Here is a 21507-nt window from a genome sequence, read left to right as displayed (position 1 = left end):
GTTTTCTATTTTCTAGTTTATAGGAATTTTTTTGACAATATTTTGATAAACTTAAATAACTGATCAGGAGGTAGAGACCGTACCTGACTTACCTTGTCGATTACTGATGCCCCCTGTAGAGCTGCTTTCCTCTGACGTTGCTCCCCCTTCATCGATGCTTTCGATGCTCATTTTGGAAGAGCATGTTTCGTCTTCTTCTTCTTGGTGATTTGTCCTCAGCGCAAGTCTGGAATAGGCTTCAATTTCTGATTCTGATGAACTTTCGTTTCATGTCACCTTTAGGTTCTTGTGCCTTTTCTGGATTGGTCTTTTATCCTTGCTCTTCAATTTTTTATAGTTGTCTTTCGGGTGCCCTTCTTTATTGCAGTGATAGCATCTTACCTTTATTTTCCTTCGTTTACCCTAAACTTGACTGAAGTTATTAGTTTTAAAGAACTTTTTTAACTTTCTTACCATGAATGCTGCTTTGTCATCGTCAAGGGATGTTTCGGACTTTGGTTCATTGATTTTTGCCTTTAAAGCAATGTTATGCCTAGGCTCCTTCTTCAAATTTGCACATCTAGCTAGTTTCATGCACTTTAAGTGTAGAAAATAATTCTTCTAATGTACTTACTTCTAAATCCTTAGAGATGTAATATACATCTACTAAGGTTGACCATTCGGGAGTCTTAGGAAATGCATTAAGCGCGTATCTTAGTAAATATTGGTTGGTTACCTTTTCTCCAAGATTCATAAGTCTGATGATGAGTTCCTTAATCCTTGAGTGGAGGTGTGTGACAATTTTGCCTTCTTCTAACTGGAGGTTACTAATCTAGTTCCGGAGCAAGTCCCATCTCACGAGTTTGACCTCCAAGGTCCCTTTGTGTTGTTTCAGGAATTTCTCCTAGAGCTCTTTGGATGACTCGTAGGCTCCAATTCGGTTGACTTATTATGGTGGTAAAATGCTCAACAGATGGAACTTTACCTTACAATTTGCCACAAAGTTGGTTTGCTCCTTCTTCGTCCATTGATATTTTTCTTTGTCCTTCGGTGCTGTAAAATCATATTTCATAATAATCAATAATTCAAAATATATTTTAAAAAATACCTCCATCTTCTTTTTTCAGTTCACGAATTCCCCCTCGAAGTTCAGTGGGTAGATACTCGGTTGAGCCATCTCTTGTGCTTTGGTCGGCGGTTAGTTCTCTTGAAGCGGTTGGGCTATGATACCACTTGTTGGTCTCTTACGGCCGGCTAGGGGGGGTGAATAGCCTGAAATCAAAAGACGAACACCTTTCTCGACTTATAGTTTTATCAACATAAACACTTGTACAAAAAAGGAAATAACAAGCAAATTAACAAGAACAAGAAGTACAGAGATTTAACTTAGTTTACAATCGGAAGATTGCTAATCCAAGACGTTGAAAGCCTACTAAAATCTCCTTCGGGCGGAGAAGCCTCTTACAGTAGTTAAAGCACTCAATTATAAATCTAAACTGAAAGTAGAACGTTTTCAAGTGTTGTGTTTAGTTACTGGGATTAAGACTGTATTTATAGCCCTGATCGGGACGCCTAGAAGGGTTCCAAGGGCTTGGACGTGGATAAAATGTTATCCATATCGCAACGGATAATATCGCAATGAATCTGAATAAAATCTCTAGTTTAAGCGCTTGGAAGAGTTTCGGACACCCGGACCGCTTTTGCATAGGGGTGCATTGCCTCTATTTATCTCTATCCCATCATTTGCAACATGCAACAACTGGGGGACAGCTATTCTAATCAAAATGTGTAAACTATAATTGAGTGCAGAATCCACATTTAATTAAGCCTTTAATGAGCCAATCGAAGGACATTATTCTTCAGTTAAAACCATTTTATTTTGTATATTTTCAATCAGTACGTTTCCATATATTTATTATATCAATTATTTAAATAATTAAAAATTAATTTCCTGCCATAGCGCTTGTAAAATATCCAATATATATATATATATATATAAAAGGAAAGAATTCCTAAGAACATTAAAGTGATAGGATTCCAACTAACATACAGTTAAAAGCTATTATATTGTAATAAAAGATAATTATAATCTGTCTAAGATAGGTAAATCATAAAATAGTGTCTAAAGAGTGGAAGAGATTTTTCTCTCTCTCACCTTCTAACTAATTGGGCTCAGGAAGAGGACAGCTCAAAGCTATTACATAGCTGGATGGCAGATGGTCTTTGTCACAAAAGACGATTGGAGACAATGGACGGAAATCAATGTCCTACAATTTTAATCAGCCATTGACAAATAGGGTAATAAGCAAAAACAAATCATAAAAGAATTTACGATTCACTGAAGATGAAATAACATGTACGTTGAGGTGGTCTTACCCTCATTTGCTGAAAAATAATAGTAATAATAATATTTGAAAGGTCGAGTATCGAAATAAATGTTAACCAAAGCAGAAACGAATACTGGAAAAGTAACAAATCGACTCAATTTTATAGATGATGCGCACTAAGCATAACCAGTAACAGAAAATAATTCTGCTTCGCCTATGATTTGTGTCTAAGCCTTGAGCACCAATGACAAGCCAACTTTAGAACTCTTCTCAATGGCCTTAGTGTCAACTTCACCTGAGATGGTCAAGAAAGATTTGGGCTTCCACTCATGTTGGATAAGTGCACTAGCCATGCCATAGTTATTGAAGCGTGCCTTGACTGTGGTCAGAGGGTCCAGAACATGCTGTGTTCCGAAGGTGAGAGTGTTCTCGTTGCTCGAGAAGTGATGGGTCAGCTCTCCACCCACTGCTGTGTTGGTTAAAGGTTTGACTATGTGATAATAAGAAGCACTCAAGCTATCACCCTTGTTATTCCTGCAGCAAATGAAATCAAAGATTATCATAGATTTCCAAGACATTAGGTGAAAGCTCAGTTAAGAAGCTAGCTACTTACAGAGTTAAGGCAGCAATAAGATCCTGATTGGTGATGCTCAAACCAGCATTGCACTTGGTGAAATTCCCAGACGCAGTATCAAATGCCACATCAGAACCAACTGCAAAAGTTTTGGAGCCAATCACACCAGAAAGGTTGATCACGGGATTGGTTGTCAATCCTATACTTGCATTAACTCCGGCATAGTCATGCAGGTATTGAACCTCAACCTGCATAGTTTTCAGATAAAAATTAAATATTGAGTGATATATATGAGCCAACTAAACCAATAAAAGATGCCGACCTTGCCCGACTTCTGGTCAGGGAGAACATAGCTGAAAATTGCCTTCAACCCTGGGGTTGCAACTTCATCAACAGTAATTGTGGTTGTGACCTAGATAGACAACTGACTTGTCAGCGAAAGGATTACATTTCCACAAAAACAACCTCCTATACCTACTAATGGTGTGTAGTTGCCTTGAGAATCCGTTTCAGCCAACATGATAGAGCTTAAGATACAGGTTTTCACATCAGGACAACCAGGTTAGTTATAGTTCAATTATGAGCTATGCATCAACTATCACACAAACATTTGCTAGCAAATCAATAAGGTGACAAGTGAAGTTGATGGGGCCGCATGTGCTTTATTATTAATTAATATATGACATCTGTTAGTAATTACGAAAAAAATAGTGAGTAATGAAAGAAATTTGTGCACTGGCACATTAAACACTTCTACCATCCCTGATACAATATAACTCAAGTATCTTAAATTTAAATTTAGTACAGGTCCCTAGTTAAACTACACAATGCTGTGATTCAAACAAATTAAGGTCATTAAACTGTAATGATTTGCAGTGTAACAAGAAAAACTTTTAAAGAGTCTAAACCTATGTTCTTGTACAACAACATTATATAAAATAGAAAACCAGATGACTCCAATTAGCTCCTGGGTCCTTTTAGAGTCTTTAATTATAAATACAACTCCAGATTGTATGCGCTTTAAAATAGGCATCCAAACATAGCTAACCATATTTCTTTATACAATTAAATTCATGATACTCTTATTCCATCTATTAGAGAACCCACATATTGATTGATGGTATTGATTTTAAGATCAAAGGTTAGAGAATAAGAAATTGTTGGACATTCAAAAGAAAATAAAGTTTTGCTTGTCATGGATAAAAGCAATAAAATAGCTTTTTATCTTCACAGTTGTCTCAAGCACACCATTCATGCATGCATGCACAGACAAGTAACACGTTCAATGCATTATATAGCAATTGAGAAAAGAAGACTTACATTGGAATTTGAGTTTGTTTTCACATCAAAAATAATATTCTTGTTCTTTATCTGAGAATGTATCTCCCCTGAAAGTAAATCATTCTTTCTTGTACCTGAAGCCGTAATAGCCTGTGGAAGGAAAAAGACCAAACTGGAAATTAATATTCCTACAGATACTAATGGCCAGGTAAACAGAAATCAAGCAACCATATAATAAGAAAACTGCAACTTCCTGTCCTGAAAGTTTCTTAGGCTGGCATATTTCTTTTCTAACATTTCAATAGTTCCATGTTTCCATAGGCAGAGAGAAGCATCTTATTTCTCAGCTGCTTGTAGTATTGTCTTTCATATTATGAAATCCTCTGGGAATGGAAAATATTCCTTAGCATATAATTATGGGCTATTTAATGCGTAGCAATTATTATTGTATTTGTTACAGATAAGTTAATAATTAATACAATTTCCAATTTCCAACAAATAGGTCTGCTTGGTCAAGTGGGTTGAAGGACTACTCATCAAGCAGGCTAGTTAGGGTGGTTGATTAGGTGGACCTATTGGGTTGAAGACATTAAATAGATTTGACAGATCAGGGAATGTGAGTGAGTTAGGTTTGCGAGTGTAAACGAGTCAAGACAAGACAAACTTGCCTATGTTTTAAACTTGATTATTTTCTTATCAAGTTTGTTCAAGCTTGTTTAAAAATATTATCAAGTTCAAGTCGAGCTCGAGCTTTTTATCGAGCTCAACTAACAACATCGTTGTCCTTATAATTCAAGTAAAACATTTATCTTTTACATGAAAACTTATATTATTTCCTTTATTTTGGCATATTATGAATAATTTAAAATTGTAAAATTTTATAAATTATTATATTTAATGCATTTGAATAAAAAATAAGAAATAAATTTATAATTAAATTTTACAGGATAAATAAGTTTATTCATAAGTTGTTCATGAATTTTACTCATAAATGTTAGGGAAATTAGCTAACTCACTAGTATTTAAGCTTGTTTGTAATCTTTTACTATTAAACATAATCAAGCTTTATCAATCCAAACACTAGCCCGATTCATTTATAGCCCTTGCAAACTCAAACGAGGACGCTAAGCTTGGCTAGTTCCCAAGTAACAATAGGCATTAGGCAACCAACATTGATGTTGTTAAGGACAAATAATAGTGTAGCTGATAGGATGCTCTTGGAGAGCATGAAATGAGTCGAAAGCAGCAAGGGTGAACTGTATGTTGGTGCCTCCACCACGAAAGAAGAGCCATCATAAACATGTGAGGTAGCCGAAGCTTGGCTAGTTCCCTAGTAACAATAGGCATCAGATATCCAACAACTTTGTATGGGACGTTGTTAGGGATAGATAATAGTGTGACCGAAAAGATGCTTTGGAATAGAGGTATAGGAATATGAAAACAATGTTGATGCGTGGATTCTACTGTGATTCTACACTCCAAAAATGAGCCAATATTGGCAAGGGTGAACTCTATGTTAGTTCATCCAACACGAAGGTGTAAAGACATGGTGACCTACTATTCCTAAGGTTGTTATAGAACTCTTGACATAGATCTAGTTTTTCTGACTATGCACAATAGACCAAATTGTTCAAACTATAATGACAAATAATATCATTGATGTCAGGGCAAACTTCAAAGAAAAACTCAAAGTAATGACAACTTATCATATGAAAACTAGTCTCAGAATGCCTACTTAGTTCTTCAGTTGGGAACTTACGATCTAAGCTTGGAGTATGGACTATAGCATACCTAGAGGATCCTTTCTTGGCTTCCTTTGTTTTTGAGGCCTAAATAACAGAAATACTGAAATATACCAACACATGGCATGTGTCCTGAATAGAACACGGTCAGATCAAGACTAACCAAAGAGGAGAGGAGACATGTTTTCGAGGTTGCAATTAAAATTTAAAATATATATAGAGAATGTATAAGATAATAAAAATAATTAAGAGAAAAGAGAGAGGTGAAATGTAAGGCTTGAAAATGGAGGCATTCTGACACAACCTTAGGAATTGTCTTTAGGGCATATTGAATTTTACACAAGTTATTAAAAAAATACATGTACACTCTATGTGACACACCACATATCATCCCATGAATGCACACTATTGAGTTCACAGATTTATAATATATATAATATAAAGATTCATAACATGATATGCATATTAGTATTACTCACAAAAAAAAAAAACAGTCCGGTGCACGAAGCTCCCGCTATGCGGGGACCCGAGGAAGGATCCATTGTACGCAACCTTACCCTGCTTTTTGCAAGAGGTTGTTTTCAAGATTCGAACCTGTGACCTTTTGGTCACAAAGCAACAACTTTACCGTTACGCCAAGGCTCTCCTTGTTGGAACCCCAAAGTGGTTTTGGTGTAATCAACAAGTTAAGTTAGGTCCTGTGTGTTTCTAACCTTGTGTCTAAGTGTGCAAAAGCTTAGGAGCACAGGTACTCGAGCGGAAGACACAGCTAGCGAGAAGGACGGCACGCGGTGCGTCCGAGGGACGAGGTGCTGCGGAAGAGTACACCGGCGGACGAGAACGAAGCGTGCGGTGGTTCCAAGGGACGAAAGCCGGAGCGGAAGATTGCTCGGGGAGCAAGAGACGCAGCTAGCGAGAAGGACGGCACACGGTGCGTCCGAGGGACGAAGACTGCGGATGAGTACGCCGGCGGACGAGAAGGAAACACGCGGCGATTCCGAGGGACGAGAAGCTGGAGGGAAGCCCGCTCGAGAAGACCGGAAGTTGGGTTCAGGTGAGCCCTTTTCCGGATGGCAGAGATCACCCAAGCAAGCGAATCCGGAGTTAAAGACCCGGACCAAGGCGAACTGAACCGGAGCAGTGGTCCCTGGATGAAAAAGTCAACATCGGTTGACTTTAGGCTCCAGGGCGCCCGGAACCATTTCGAGCGCTCGGAGCAGCCCGGGGCGCCAGGAACCTTTCGGGCGCCCGGACCTGATTTGTTGACCAGATCGCGTCAAACGCGATCTGAACGTTGGGGGATAAAGTTTTATCCCCCCAGGGCGCCCGGAACCCTTCCAGGCGCCCCGACCAAGGCTATAAATATAGTCTTGGTCCAGAAGCTAATCATCAGTTCAGAAATTGTAACAACGCTTGTGCGCTTCTACTGTTTAAATTAGCTTCTTTCTTTCTGTGCCTACATTGCTATAAAAGAGGCTTCTCCGCCTGAACGAGATAGTAGTGCGATCATCTTCCTTGAATTAACAACCTCTCCGGTTGTAACCAAGTCAAATCCGGTGCCTCGTTTTTTATTTTCTGTTTATTTTATTATTCTTCAAGTGTTGGTTTGAAAAGTCGAGAAGGGTCAATTTTATTTTTTTTCAGGGCTATTCAACCCCCCCCCCCCTCTAGCCGGCCCAATAGTCCTACAAGTGATATCAGAGCCGAGACACTTCAGGAGGACTAACCGCCGAACGAAGCAACGAGATGGTCGAACCAAGCATCCACCCACCGAAATTCGAAGGGGATTTCACCATTTGGAAAAAGCTGATGCAGGTATTCTTTACCACCGATTTTGAATTAATGCTTACAATGGAATTTGGTTTTACAGCACCGGAAGGTAAGGAGAAAAGCAATTGGACGAAAAAGGAACAGATCGACTTCGTGGCGAACGGCAAAGCAGAATACCATCTGCTAAGTGTTCTTCCGCCTCAAGAAGTCAACAGGATTGGGAACTACGACTCGGCAAAGGAACTTTGGAAGAAGTTCCTCAAGTTGCACGAAGGGACGTCCGAAGCCAAGCTCGCCAGAAGAGATCTACTTCGCAATTAGCTCACCAGCCTGCGACTTGGGGAAGACGAGACGGTTGCGCACCTGCACTCGAGAATCAAGGAGATCATCATCGGACTCTCGAATCTCGGAGAAAAGGTAAGTAACCGAGATTCGCTAAGGTACGCTTTGAATTCCTTTCCTAGAAATACCAAATGGGCATCATTAGTAGATGCCTTTTACATTTCTAAAGATTTAAAAAAGATTTCGTTAGAAGAATTTTTCTCGACTTTTGAAGTGCATGAATCAAGATGTGTAGGTTCGAAGGAGCCCAAGAACAACGTCGCCCTCAAAGCTTCGAGAGACGAACCTGAGTCGGAATCTTCTCTCGATGACGAGGAAATGGTAATGATGGTAAGAAGATTCAAGAAGCTTTGTAAATCTAGATCTACTAACCATTCGCAGGAGAAAAAGAAAAAGACGATCCGCTGCTACCACTGCGACGAAGAAGGGCACGTCAAGGATAACTGCCCCAAGCTGAAAAACAAGGACAAGGAGAAGGGTAAGAAGCCTATCCAAAAACGAAAGGCTCTAAAAGCGATGTGGGACGATACGTCGTCGGAGTCGGAAGTCAAGGCATTCTCCGGACTTGCGCTAATGGTAAGTCATCAAGACGACGATTGCGAGTCAAGCTCTTCCGAGAAGAGCATCGATGAAGGGGGAGCCACGTCAGAAGAAAGCAGCAGTTCAGGGGGAGAAACGAACAACAAAATCGACAAGGTAAGTGAGGTACGATCACTTCCTCCCGATAAACTCTTTAAGTTTGTTTAACTATTAACAAAAAACTGTTGCAAATTAGAAAAGGAGATTAAAAATTTTAAAATAATTTTGACTAAATCTTGTCCCTTAAAAGAATTAGACAAATCAAAATTAGAAAATAAAGATCTGAAAATTCAAGTAGATAATTTGAAAAACCATACATGCTCATCTAATTTTAGAAAATTTAAAAATTTAAATTGGTATTATAGATATCACCAGGGACAAATTAGGAATATTTCAAAAAAATATGTACATAAGAAACATTTAGTTAATCCAGTAGGTTGGAACCTATATTGGGTTCCTAAATCTTGCTTAGTCTAAAGTTTAAACGAAATTAGGGCGTTCAATAAGAAAATTAAACAATGAATTTCTCTATGAGGCTTTGTCTAAGGAAGTGGTTGTTGCTCCAATAACCAAGAAGGCCTAGTGCCTCGGCACGACCTGGAAGCCAAAATATTGAAATAAATGTTTAATTAACTTACTAATAAAGCATTAATATTAGAATTAATTAATGCTTTTAGAGTTTTTCAAACATTTTTTTCCAAAATAGTTTTATACTTAGAAAAATACTTTTACGTGAAAAATCTTAAGTTAGGATTTTTTCCCAAAAAGAATTTTTGCAAAGTCTTAAAAATTTTGTTTAACTTAGAAAATTTTTTGAGTGTTTTTTTCTTTCTTAGAAAACTTCTCTTTTATACTTAGAAAATTGCCTAAGTTAAAAGTTGAAAATTTCTGCTTAAATTTTTTTTAGAAAAATTTTCAAAACAAAAAATATATATATATATATATATTTGCAAAACTATCTAAGTTAGAATTTTTTTTACTTAGAAAATTTTACTTAAAATTTTTTTTTATAGAGACTATTTATTATTGCAAAAATCTTTATTATTTTTAAGGATCTCAAAATTTTCTAAGTTTTTACCCTTAGATTTTTTATTAGAACCCCATTTTTTATGTGATCAAAGGGGGAGAAGGAAAAGTATAAGTCTGGGGGAGGTAGACCAAAATTTAACTTGTTTTATTTTTGCACTTAATTGTAAATTTAGTTAAGTTTATTTCATGTCTATTTTTACCCTAACTTAACTTGGGTTGCTCACACCAAAAAGGGGGAGACTGTTGGAACCCCAAAGTGGTTTTGGTGTGATCAACAAGTTAAGTTAGATCCTGTGTATTTCTAACCTTGTGTCTAAGTGTGCAGGAGCTTAGGAGTACAGGCACTCGAGCAGAAGACGCAGCTAGCGAGAAGGACGGCACGCGGTGCATCCGAGGGACGAGGTGCTGCAGAAGAGTACACCGGCGGACGAGAAGGAAGCGTGCAGTGGTTCCAAGGGACAAAAGCCGGAGCGGAAGATTGCTCGAGGAGCAAGGCACGCGGTGCGTCCAAGGGACGAAGACTGCGGATGAGTACGCAGGCGGACGAGAAGGAAACACGTGGCGATTCCGAGAGACGAGAAGCCGGAGGGAAGCCCGCTCGAGAAGACCGGAAGTTGGGTTCGAATGAGCCCTTTTCCGGATGGCAGAGATCACCCAAGCAAGCGGATCCGGAGTTGAAAACCCGGACCGAGGCGAACTGAACCGGAGCAGTGGTCCCCGGATGAGCCCCCGGAGCAGCCCGGGGCGCCCGGAACCCTTCCAGGCACCCGGACCTGGTTTGTTAACCAGATCGCGTCAAACGCAATCTGAACGTTGGGGGATAAAGTTTTATCCCCCAGGGCGCCCGGAACCCTTCCAGGCGCCCCGACCAAGGCTATAAATATAGCCTTGGTCCAGAAGCTAATCATCAGTTCAGAAATTGTAACAACGCTTGTGCACTTCCACTGTTTAGATTAGCTTCTTTCTTTCTGTGCCTACATTGCTGTAAAAGAAGTTTCTCCGCCTGAAGGAGATAGTAGTGCGATCATCTTCCTTGGATTAACAACCTCCCCGGTTGTAACCAAGTCAAATCCGGTGCCTCGTTTTTTATTTTCTGTTTATTTTATTATTCTTCAAGTGTTGGTTTGAAAAGTCGAGAAGGGTCGATTTTATTTTTTTTCAGGGCTATTCAACCCCCCCCCCCCCCCTCCCCCTCTAGCCAGCCCAACGATCCTACACTTCTGACGTGTTAAATAGCTTACTGGTTATGACTAATAATAATGATTTTAATAGCTTCCTGGTTATAATTCATCAGTCACTATCATCATTTTTTTTATGATTTTAATTGATGTTATCATCATTCATCATTTTTTAATGAGATTAATTGATGTTATCGTCACATCATTATATCTTATTTATCAACATAATCATCATTATTTACATAATAGTATTATTGAGATTAATGATGTCATTGTCATCTGTAGTAGTTTGATATTAATGGTGTATAATAAACATTTTATATCATTAACCGGTATTCTTGTTTATTTGTTTATTTACTAATTGGTTATTTCTTGTTAAATTATTTGTTTATTTATTTATTACTATTATTGTTGTACTTGATATTATCAGCATAATAATAACATTAACCTACCTAGTTAACCTTGACACTCCTTGTTCTCAAATTCAAGAACCAAAGAAGCAGCAGCTAATACTAATATACAAGATGAACCAGCACCAAACCATGTCACAGTCAGACCTTCTCTTCTGTTGCAAGTACCAACAAGATGGAACTTGTTGCAAGTGGAAGCATTTTTTTCTTCTTCTGAGGTTATATCTAGACCAATATTAAATGAAATTTCTACATTTTATTTCTCCATTTTGTCCTCTCAAAACTCTTTAGAAAAGATTCTAGAATTGAGACCACCGGATGGCATGTTAAAAAAATTGGCCAATCTCGATCCAAATCGAGTGAGTTGGATAAGAATCAAATCAGCCAGCGACAATCTGATTTGCCCAAGGTCATGCAAGTGTGAGCAAGGATTGCAAAAAATGTCAAGAAGAAGGCCAAGAAACCTAAAGGAATTAAGTCATTTGTCTGGGATCAAGTGAAAATCTAGTACAAATTGACAAAGCCTAGAGAAAATTGGATGAAATAAGGCAAAAAATAGAGATAATTGAGTGATTGCTGACCCACCTAGAAATCTTCTATCAGTGACCAAGACAACACGTGCAAGGATTCAGTGTTCTACAAGGAGGCATTCTAGAGGTTGCATGGTATGTGGAGTGCACCAAAGAGGTCGGAGGTGTGCTTCCAAGGGTGAGGAGAAGAGACTCACTTTCTTCAATGTATTAGTTTCTAAGCATTGTCAACCAACAAGAAGACTCTCAAGTGGCAAGACACGAACAAAGGTCAAAAACAAAGGGAAGGTTGTGCGAAAAAACTTTCAAGGTGAGGGACGGACGAGCCATAGGAAGAAATAAGATTATTAATTAAAAATAATTATTATGATTAATTATTGATATTGGATTATAACACACACATTAAAGGAGGAAGAGAAAACTAAAAAAAACGGTTAAAAATGATAAAACACGATAAAATTTATTCAAATATAGATGATAATATAATAGGAGATAGAGCTTCATGGCGTAGAAGGATCCATAGTTGACTCCACCCACTAGCCAATAGAATAAAGATTGGTTATTGTTGCTTTATTGATATTGATTAGGGTTAATATCAATAAACCTTTAATAAACTTAACTAAAGTTAATTAAATTAATAATTTGGCTAAATTATTAATATAAATAATTAAAACTAATTCAAATTATTTAAAATTAGCTACAGTAATTATAATTAGTATAAAATAAATTTAAATCTAAACAAAATTCTATTTTGCAATTAGCATACTCAAATTTAATCAAGTATAAGAGATTAAGAGGTGATTTTAAATTCGTTCAACATCTTTTGCTGTTTTATTAAGTAAACATTGTTATTTTTTCCATATTTTTTTTTACTTTTTATGTTTTTTAAATGATTTTTAAGATCCCAATCCAAACCGTCGATATGACCAATCCCTAGGTTTTGAAATTTTCTATTTCCAATATTGATACTGCCAGCAATGCTAGATGGTGAGGAGTCGATTGACTTTGAACACCGCCTCAACATCACTGATTCCTTTCAATTCTAACCATTATCACTGATTCCCTTGAATTCTTTGTTTGAGTCTGTTGATTCATACCAAAATCTCACAAATCTTAGTTATTTTTTTGGCATCCCAATGGTAATTAAATTAGCTAAGTTTGACAATTGTGGTTTTAAAAATGGTTTCAGCCTGTAGGCTAAGTGATTAGGCACATATCTGCTTGCTATAGTTAGAACAAAAGCACATGGTCAGATCATGTTAACACTGTTAACCCGTTAGATGAGACATGTCAACCATTCACTGGGTTAGTGGGTAATTTTACCCACATCAAGATCACACCCTCTAAAATAATATTATTTAGGAGCAGCATTATGGGCTTTACCACCATTAAAAAGAATTAAAGATCTCATATCACATTGAAATCCACTAGGCACCAATCACCAACAGTTTCAATCCAATTTGACACTAGAGTTTTCTCCCAAAGACAGTAGTTAAGACATTGCAGCAGTTGTGAACTATAGACTACCAAAATTTTAATTATCCAAATTTATGAATAATAGATCTGAAATTCATGCCTTTTTTCATAATAAGTGGGTGGATTACATACAAATTTGGCACTAAGAAGTGAATGAATTTTGAAGTATGCATACAAACAATTGATCGGATGAGTAAAAAAAAGGAATCTTCTCGTCGCAGCTGTGGGATCTTTGTCACTTATATTTATCTTTCCATCTTTACAGAGGTTAATCACTTGTTGTGAGACATCATTATCAGTTTTAGTTGGAATTTTTTTTCCTTCATCCCAGATTGTGATTTATCATCCAGATTTTCTAGCAGAAAAGAAGAATCAAATAGTTGTCCACCCTCATGCTCTTCATCCTATCTATACACTATGAGATTTCATACCAAGCTTATGTTTTTGCAATATAATATTGCATATATAGCAATCATCAGAATCCGCTAGGGCTTCACAATGGAAGATGCCATTATAAACCATCAACCTTGATTCTATAATGAACTTGCTGTGATTGTTACCCTTATTTAGAAGCATTTCTATCATTTTCCTGTGTAAAGTCCATCCTATTTTACTGACTAACAATTCATGCTATAGTCTTTCAAAAATTCCTTCAATTAGAAGCTATGTGCTTCACTAAGAGTATTAAGGGAAAATTGAATCATAATACGATAGATTCCCAAGAGTCCGAAAAGCTTAGTATAGATTCTTCCACAAGCCATGTGAATAAATACAAGATCTGAATGATCTCGACATTGACAGTAACATAACACATCCAAACAGTGAATCACCTTTCCGTGCAACAGTCAAAAAGAAAAACGGAAGTATGTAGAACAAATGGAGGGAAAAAGCGGGGAAAAACTAAATTAATAGTCACTCACAACTCCATTAGAAGTATAAGTGGTGACGGTAAACTTCTGATCGGTCTGGTAGTCCTTGTAGAGAAGGTCTGCAAGTAGACAAAGGATTTCCATTGAAATCGGAAATAAAAGAACAATTCACAAAGCAAATTATTGAGGAAAACGTACCTCGGGCCTTCTTGCCGATCTCGAAGTAGAGACCTGGACCCATCCTCCTTCGATCAAGAACAAATGGGCGTCTTCTGGCTACAGCGGAGACGAAGAGGGAGGCGAAGAAACCACGGAGAGGGGAAGAAGACCAGACAGCGGCGGGAGGAGAGGAGACTGGGGCAAATAAAGGGCGGAGAAAAGCCTCCGCTACTTGTTATTTATCTTTAAATAATCATTTTTTTGGATCAGGTGTCTGGTGTCCAATGGTAGACAGCGGATGAATTATTTGTGGGCTACATCCACCGTCCAATTCATGTCATCCCGTTATTTGACCACTTGCCTTGTTTTCTGTCCGTCAGATTAGAAGACAGAATTAGCGACTTAATGGATTTAAAGCATGAATTTCAAATAGGTACTTTCAATTATTTTTTAATTAATTTATAAATTATTATTTAGTAGTTCAGGACTCTCATTATATTTTAATTTACGGATATTTTTTTTATTTAACTTATATTTTTGCATCAAAATGTATCTTTATTTAATTAAAATATTCTCTCATAGTGCAGTGGCTAAAAAATAAGATGTTATCCTATTAAATTATGGGGTCAAAATTTGATATGTCTCAATATATCTTTCTTTATATTTTAGTGTACTAATAGTTAATAGTGATCCATGATTTATTTTTTTTTATATTAGTTTAAAGATAGATTGATAAGAAAATTGGAGCAAGTGAATCATCTCTCTATCATATTTATTTTATTAAAATAGATATTTTTATTTAATTTAGTCATATGTCTTCGTTTAATTTAGTTGTGAGATCCGTTAGAGGAAGACTTATGAATAATACAATAATTTTTTTCCTTTTCAAATTCTCGGTAATTAACACACATAAATAATAAATGCTTTTAATTTATAAGCATAATAAAATAATAAATTAAATAAGAAGATAAAGTAATAAAAAATAAACTCAAATTTTAAGCAGTTCGAAATCATAAATTCCTACTCCATTACAGGTGAGTCAACTTATAAAAAATTATGAGTAATTAATTTTATTTCTTCTTACAAATCTTTCAAAAAAAAAATCTTTTTACAAAACTTTTATAAAATAATAAATAATGAACGGTAAAAGAGTTGCAAAATATAGAGTTTGAAGATAAAAAACCTTAAGCTTAAGAAATAAAAACAGGAGACAATAAGTAAAGATAAAAATTAATAATAAAGAGCATTTGAAAGCTGAGAAATTGATGAAAGAATTGTTGTAGATAATTATGTATGTGTTTCTTCAATTATAGTAGTAAGCTTAGAATGTTCTCAGTGTTGGGAGTAAATTCGTTATAATCTGTGTGATAGTCTCAGATATTTTTTTTCACGCTTCTGAATGTGTATCAGAGTTACAAGAACTTATAATCAAGTAGATTTGAGCAGATAATCTCAAACTATCGACTCTAGCAAGCCGAGCCATGCGCCGAGTAAATGAGTTGCGGACACCGTGAATTGTTGAGTGGCGCCACGTTGCTGCTGAGAGTTGCTGACAGGATGTCGAGAGCTGTAACACGAACTCAGAGTGGATGTCGAGTCAAGCAGAGCGTTGTCTCCTTAAAACAGTTTCGGCTCCTCCGCGGTGCTCAAAGGATTAGGTGGACGTCTGTTTCCCAGGATAAAACGGCAAGATCACGAGCACAACCGAGCACTGGTTGTCATGATAATCTGAACTAGATCCAAAAACTATCACTATTTCTGTTGAGCAAAAGAAGTGCACAACAGAAGGGAATGAAACATGAAGATTCAAGGAGGACAAAGTTCACAGATCACTTGAGTTTTTTTCTCTTTTTCTCTCTGCCTTTTGCTTCAATCCGCTCAAGGTCTTATATAGACCTCTGTTACCTTTGTTCTGCTTGCAAGCTCGTTCCAAGCACAACGAGCAAGCCACGTTGTGGCTTGCATGCAAGCTTGCCACGTGTTGTGGCTTGCTTGCAAGCTTGCCACGTGGCGAGCAGGCAAGCTTTCCACGTGGCGTGCAAGTAAATTGGCGACTTTCCTTATCTTGTATGTTGGCCAACAAGTTGTCTGACTGATGTTACAAATAATGGGGTTCACAAAAAGACCCCTCGGGTTGATGTCACCCGGGCCCTGGATTCTCACCCCCTTTGTTCCGAATCAGCCGGAAGGCTTCACTTTCTTTGTGGGACTGAAACCCACACGTCGTATTTCCATTCAAGTTTTTCCAACAATCCCCCACATGAATGGAAACAAGGATGTGTGATAGTCTTCGACAGTTAAGTCGAGTATAGGATAGGTAGGTGTTACCCTTTGAACCTTCCCTTGTAAACTCTGTTTGCTCACTGGCTGATTAGTAGACGTGAGGTCTTTGAACTGTTCGGTCGTTGGTGTAAGCATGGACAGAGGTGTACCCACGACTCTCCCTAATATAGCTCAGGTCTTATGAGTGTATTCGTTCTTAGCCATGAACACGCCTGATTCTGTGAGAAGTTCTAAGAATTGTGTCTTCAATTCTTTTCGAAACGACCTCACTTCTTTCGCACATAGGTGATCCCTCAAGAGTTACACTTTACTCTTCTTGATCATTAAAAGTCTATCGGTTTATCCTGATCTGGTCACTGTTTCATTGGGCTACCCACAATGTGTCTAGTCAGTGCAGATTAGTTGGCCCTTTGAACCTAGTTCTTGGGATCTCCAGTCAGCATAGGTTGGGTGTCCTCTGCACTGATTGCTGACAACGGCATCAAGCTCATTCCCTGTGATGATCTTGCAACTAACTCTCGATTTAACCCCTTGGTTAGCGGATTCGCTAAGTTATCCTTTGACTTCACATGGTCAACAGTGATAACATCAGTTGAGAGTAGTTGTCTAATGGTATTATGTCTACGACTTATATGTCTAGACTTACCATTATACAGATGGCTTTGTGCCCGACCGATTGCTGATCGACTATCGCAATGTATGCAAATCGCCGGCACAGGTTTTAGTCAACGTGAAATATTTTCTAAGAATTGTCGTAGTCATTCAGCCTCTTCACCGCATTTATCAAGAGCTACAAACTCATATTCCATCGTGGATCTGGTTATTACGGTTTGCTTAGAAGATTTCCAGAAAATGGCTGCACCAACTAGAGTGAAGACATATCCACTCGTAGACATAGAGTCTTGTATATCAGATATCCAACTTGCATCGTTGTATCCTTCAATTACAGTAGAATATCTTGTATAGTGCAGTCCATATTCACGAGTGTACCTTAAGTATCTCAGTACTCTTGTTATCCATTTCCAGTGCTCAATACCGGGATTACTCGTGTATCTGTTCAGTCTGCTTACTGCGTATGCTAAGTCTGGTCCTGTACAACTCATCAAGTACATCAGACTTCCAATCACTCGAGAGTACTCTATCTGCGAGATACTTTCACCTCGATTTTTCGATAGATGTTGACTCGTATCTATCGACGTTCATGCCAACGCAGTATCACCCTTGGTGAATTTCTCAAGAATCTTGTCCACGTAATGGGACTGACTAAGAACAAGTCATTCTAAGGATTTTGATTCCTAGAATCACATCAGCTAGGCTCATGTCTTTCATGTCAAATCTTGAGTTCAACATATCTTTAGTGGATTCGATTATCTTATCATTACTCCCAATGATAAGTATGTCATCTATATAGAGGCACAAGATGACATAGTCACTCTCTGTGGTTCTCATGTAGACACATTTATCACATTCATTGATCTTGAAGTCACATTCCTTCATGGCATTATCAAATGTCTTATGTCACTGCTTTGGTGCTTGTTTCAAACCATATAATGACTTCACCAATCTACAAATCTTATTTTTCTATCCTGACACAGAAAACCCCTCAGGTTGGTCCTGTTGGTGCAACCTTAGGTCAAGGTTGACCTGGTTGACCCGACTCGAGTTGACCTGACTCGAGTTATATTTTGATGTTTGACGAGAATAGAAAAGTTGTATCTTGATGTTTGACAAGAATACAAACTTGGGAGATTATGGGTGCAACCTTTGGTTAAGGTTGACCTGGTTGACCCGACTTGAGTTGACCTGACACGGGAAAAGTCCAAGTATGGAAACTTGGCACGGAAAAGTCCAAGCAGGGAGCTTGGCACGGGAAAAGTCCAAAGTATGGAAGCTTGGCATGGGAAGTCGGAGAGGGCTCGGCAGCTCGTTCTCCGGACCAGGTCAGAGAGGGCTCGGGAGCTCGTTCTCTGGACCAGACGAAGTCGGAGAGGGCTCGGTAGCTCGTTCTCCGGACTAGGTCAGAGAGGGCTTGGTAGCTTGTTCTCTGGACCGGACGAAGTCGGAGAGAGCTCGGTAGCTCGTTCTCCGGACTAGGTCAGAGAGGGCTCGGGAGCTCGTTCTCTGGACCAGACGAAGTCGGAGAGGGCTCGGTAGCTCGTTCTCCGGACTAGGTCAGAGAGGGCTCGGGAGCTCGTTCTCTGGACCGGAGGAAGTCGGAGAGGGTTCGGTAGCTCGTTCTCCGGACTAGGTCGGAGAGGGCTCGGGAGCTCATTCTCTGGACCGGATGAAGTCGGAGAGGGCTCGGTAGTGTAAGACCGATAGGTTCGATAGAGGGGGGGGTGAATATCGATTCGAAAATATAGAGTATTAGCGTAGCGGAAAAGTAAAGTAGACACAGTTGTTTTTTACTTCGTTCGGAGCCTGTGACGACTCCTACTCGAAGGCCCGTGGTCCTTGACCACTTTCGTTGGGCAATCACTAGCAATTCGATAATAATTACAAAATGAATACAGGAAATGCTTAATGAAACAAAGTAATACCGACAAGAAAATTAACCAAAAACGAAGAAGCACTTTGTCGGAGCTTTGTTAGCGTCGCAGGAACGTAGAGCAGCGGGACCAGCAGTCGAAAGTTCTCAGTCGATGATTGATTCTGAAGCTTCTGCCTGAGGCTTCTTTTATATGCTGTCCCGGGCGCCTGGATCCCTTCCGGGCGCCTGGAATGTGACGTAGCTGCACAAACCATGATGCTCCACGTGGCGACGACTCGGCTGGATGAAATTTGCCTTCCGGGCGCCCGGACCTCCGGGCGCCCGGACCTCCGGGCGCCCGGATCCCCTCCGGGCGCCCGGACCCCTCTTCTCCGGAAAGTCCTTCTCCTGCAAGAAAAGGTTAGTCCGAGGCAAATGTACCCTGCAGCAAAAGAATGTTAGCACAGTTTTATAGATGAGAAAAAGTATGACTTAGATTCCGTCTTTCCGAGACCGGAATCTAGTCACGATCTCGACTTAGATATCCGAAATGGATCTAAGCCGGATCGACGCCTAATGTCCCCTTCCCGGGAACGCGTCCTCACAGTCACTCCCCTCCTCACTTACCTGCCAGACGTCCGGTCAGCCCGTCGACCCGTCTGGACTTCTCGCCAAGCGTCCGGTCAGCCCGTCGACCCGCTTGGACTTCTCGCCAGCTATCCGGTCAGCCCGTCGACCTAGCTGGACTTCTCGCCAGCTATCCGGTCAGCCCGTCGACCTAGCTGGACTTCTCGCCAAGCGTCCGGTCAGCCCGTCGACCCGCTTGGACTTCTCGCCAGCTATCCGGTCAGCCCGTCGACCTAGCTGGACTTTTCCTGCACACTTGATAAAAGTCTCAGACAACAACAAACCTAACTTAACCTGATTTGTCATTCATCAAAACCTGAGTTAGACCGTTAGTGCTAACCGCACCAACAATCTCCCCCTTTTTGATGGAATGACAACCTGGTTAAGTTAGTGAAAAAAATATGCAAGAATCAAGCATGATTTTTAAGGTTTAAGTTAGTTTTTAAGTGCAAGAATCAAGCATGATTTTTAAGGTTTAAGTTAGTTTTTAAGTTTGCATTAAGTTGCTCTAACTTAACCAACCTAACCCTCCCCCTTTGGCATACATCAAAAACCGAGGGTAAACAAACATAGTGAGAATTACTGAAAACAATAAGACTTTGAAAAATAACTGAGTTTTTAAATCCAAGAAAAGATCAGATTAACTTTGAAATGCTACTTAAGCATAAGTTTTCAAAACCGAAATTCCAAAACTAAGTTTGAAAGGTCTATTTTTCAAAACTAATTGAAATTTATTTTTCAACACTAGGTGTTTAAGATTCAATTTTCAAAATCAAGGAAACTAATATTGAGAAAGCTCAATTTATCTTTCAAATTAAGTAAGATTAAGTTTAAATCTTTACTTTTAGTTTTCAAGGGTGTATTAAAATATGTTTTTCAAAATCAAATTTTTCAAAGTTTAAAAAATATTAGATTCAAAATCATGGTTTAAAATACTTGAAAGGTTAAACAAATTTTGTGAGTTTAAAATTTTCACAATTTTAAACAGATTATTAAACTTTGATTTTCAAAATTAAGGTTAAAACTTAATTTGTAAAACTAAATAGTTATATTTCTCCCCCTGAATTTGATACCTATCTTCAACCAGCTGTCTAACCAATTAGGTACTAACTAACTATCAGAAGACAGTAGTTTTCACTAGGTTAGTCAGATTAAGTTAATTGTAATCAGTCAGTGTTTGACTTGACTGATGAACTTTTAATCTGATTAATATTTGATTTGTATTTAACGTCCAGACTTATACTGATGCACTGAAATAAGCATCTTAAGTCCAGACAGATGGCCTATGCATCTCACCCCTTTCTATGTTTGTCAAACACAAGCAAGGTAATCCTAGGGTGTTGGTGAGATGCTCAAGAACTCAACCTATGGGTACATGCTTTCTAAGGATGTAAACCTAGTCTAAGGCCAAAACTGTTTTTGAAAGTCTAAAAATGGAGATTTTGAAAGCAAACAAGTTTAGCCTATAAGTTGATAAAATCATTGTTTGAAAGGATTTTTGAAAGTTCCTAGGCTATTGAGCACATCCCTAATTGTCGTCGTAAGTTGCTAAATTCACTTTCAGGGAGTGGTTTTGTAAAAATGTCAGCTAAATTTGATTTAGACTCAATGTACTTGAGTTCAATATCACCTTTAGTACCATGATCCCTGATGAAGTGATGCCTAACTTCAATATGTTTGGTTCTTGAATGATGCACAAGATTCTTGGTTAAGTTAATCGAACTTATATTATCAATTAATACTTTTACATTTGTGATATTTAAGTTGAAATCTTTTAGAGTATGCATCATCCATAATATTTGTGCAACACACTCGCCTATAGCTATGTATTCGACTCGGTTGTAGATAAACACGGTGTTGCTTTCTACTAAACCAGCTGACA

At 38.4% G+C, this 21507-nt stretch overlaps 1 protein-coding gene across 1 annotated transcript; it reads right to left on the bottom strand.

The window, feature by feature from the left end:
* Positions 1-2360: 2360 nt before the first annotated feature.
* On the bottom strand, positions 2361-14460 carry LOC121982166 (mitochondrial outer membrane protein porin of 36 kDa-like). Its single transcript, XM_042535108.1, has 6 exons — positions 14285-14460; positions 14138-14205; positions 4201-4311; positions 3203-3292; positions 2920-3128; positions 2361-2840 (listed from the first exon to the last, which is right to left on the bottom strand). Exons 1-6 carry the CDS (start codon positions 14325-14327, stop codon positions 2534-2536), a joined length of 828 nt encoding a protein of 275 aa, XP_042391042.1. The 5' UTR covers positions 14328-14460; the 3' UTR covers positions 2361-2533.
* Between the last annotated feature and the right edge of the window lie 7047 nt (positions 14461-21507).

This window comes from Zingiber officinale, chromosome 5A (genome assembly GCF_018446385.1).
Source record: "Zingiber officinale cultivar Zhangliang chromosome 5A, Zo_v1.1, whole genome shotgun sequence".
Lineage (NCBI taxonomy): Eukaryota > Viridiplantae > Streptophyta > Magnoliopsida > Zingiberales > Zingiberaceae > Zingiber > Zingiber officinale.
This window is presented reverse-complemented; position numbering and strand designations above follow the sequence as displayed.

Coding starts and splice junctions, on each gene's coding strand:
- LOC121982166 (XM_042535108.1), bottom strand. CDS start 14,327: ATGGGTCCAGGTCTCTACTTCGAGATCGGCAAGAAGGCCCGAG. Junction 3,129..3,202: donor CTGACCAGAAGTCGGGCAAG/GTCGGCATCTTT, acceptor AAAACTATGCAG/GTTGAGGTTCAATACCTGCA. Junction 2,841..2,919: donor CTTATTGCTGCCTTAACTCT/GTAAGTAGCTAG, acceptor CATTTGCTGCAG/GAATAACAAGGGTGATAGCT.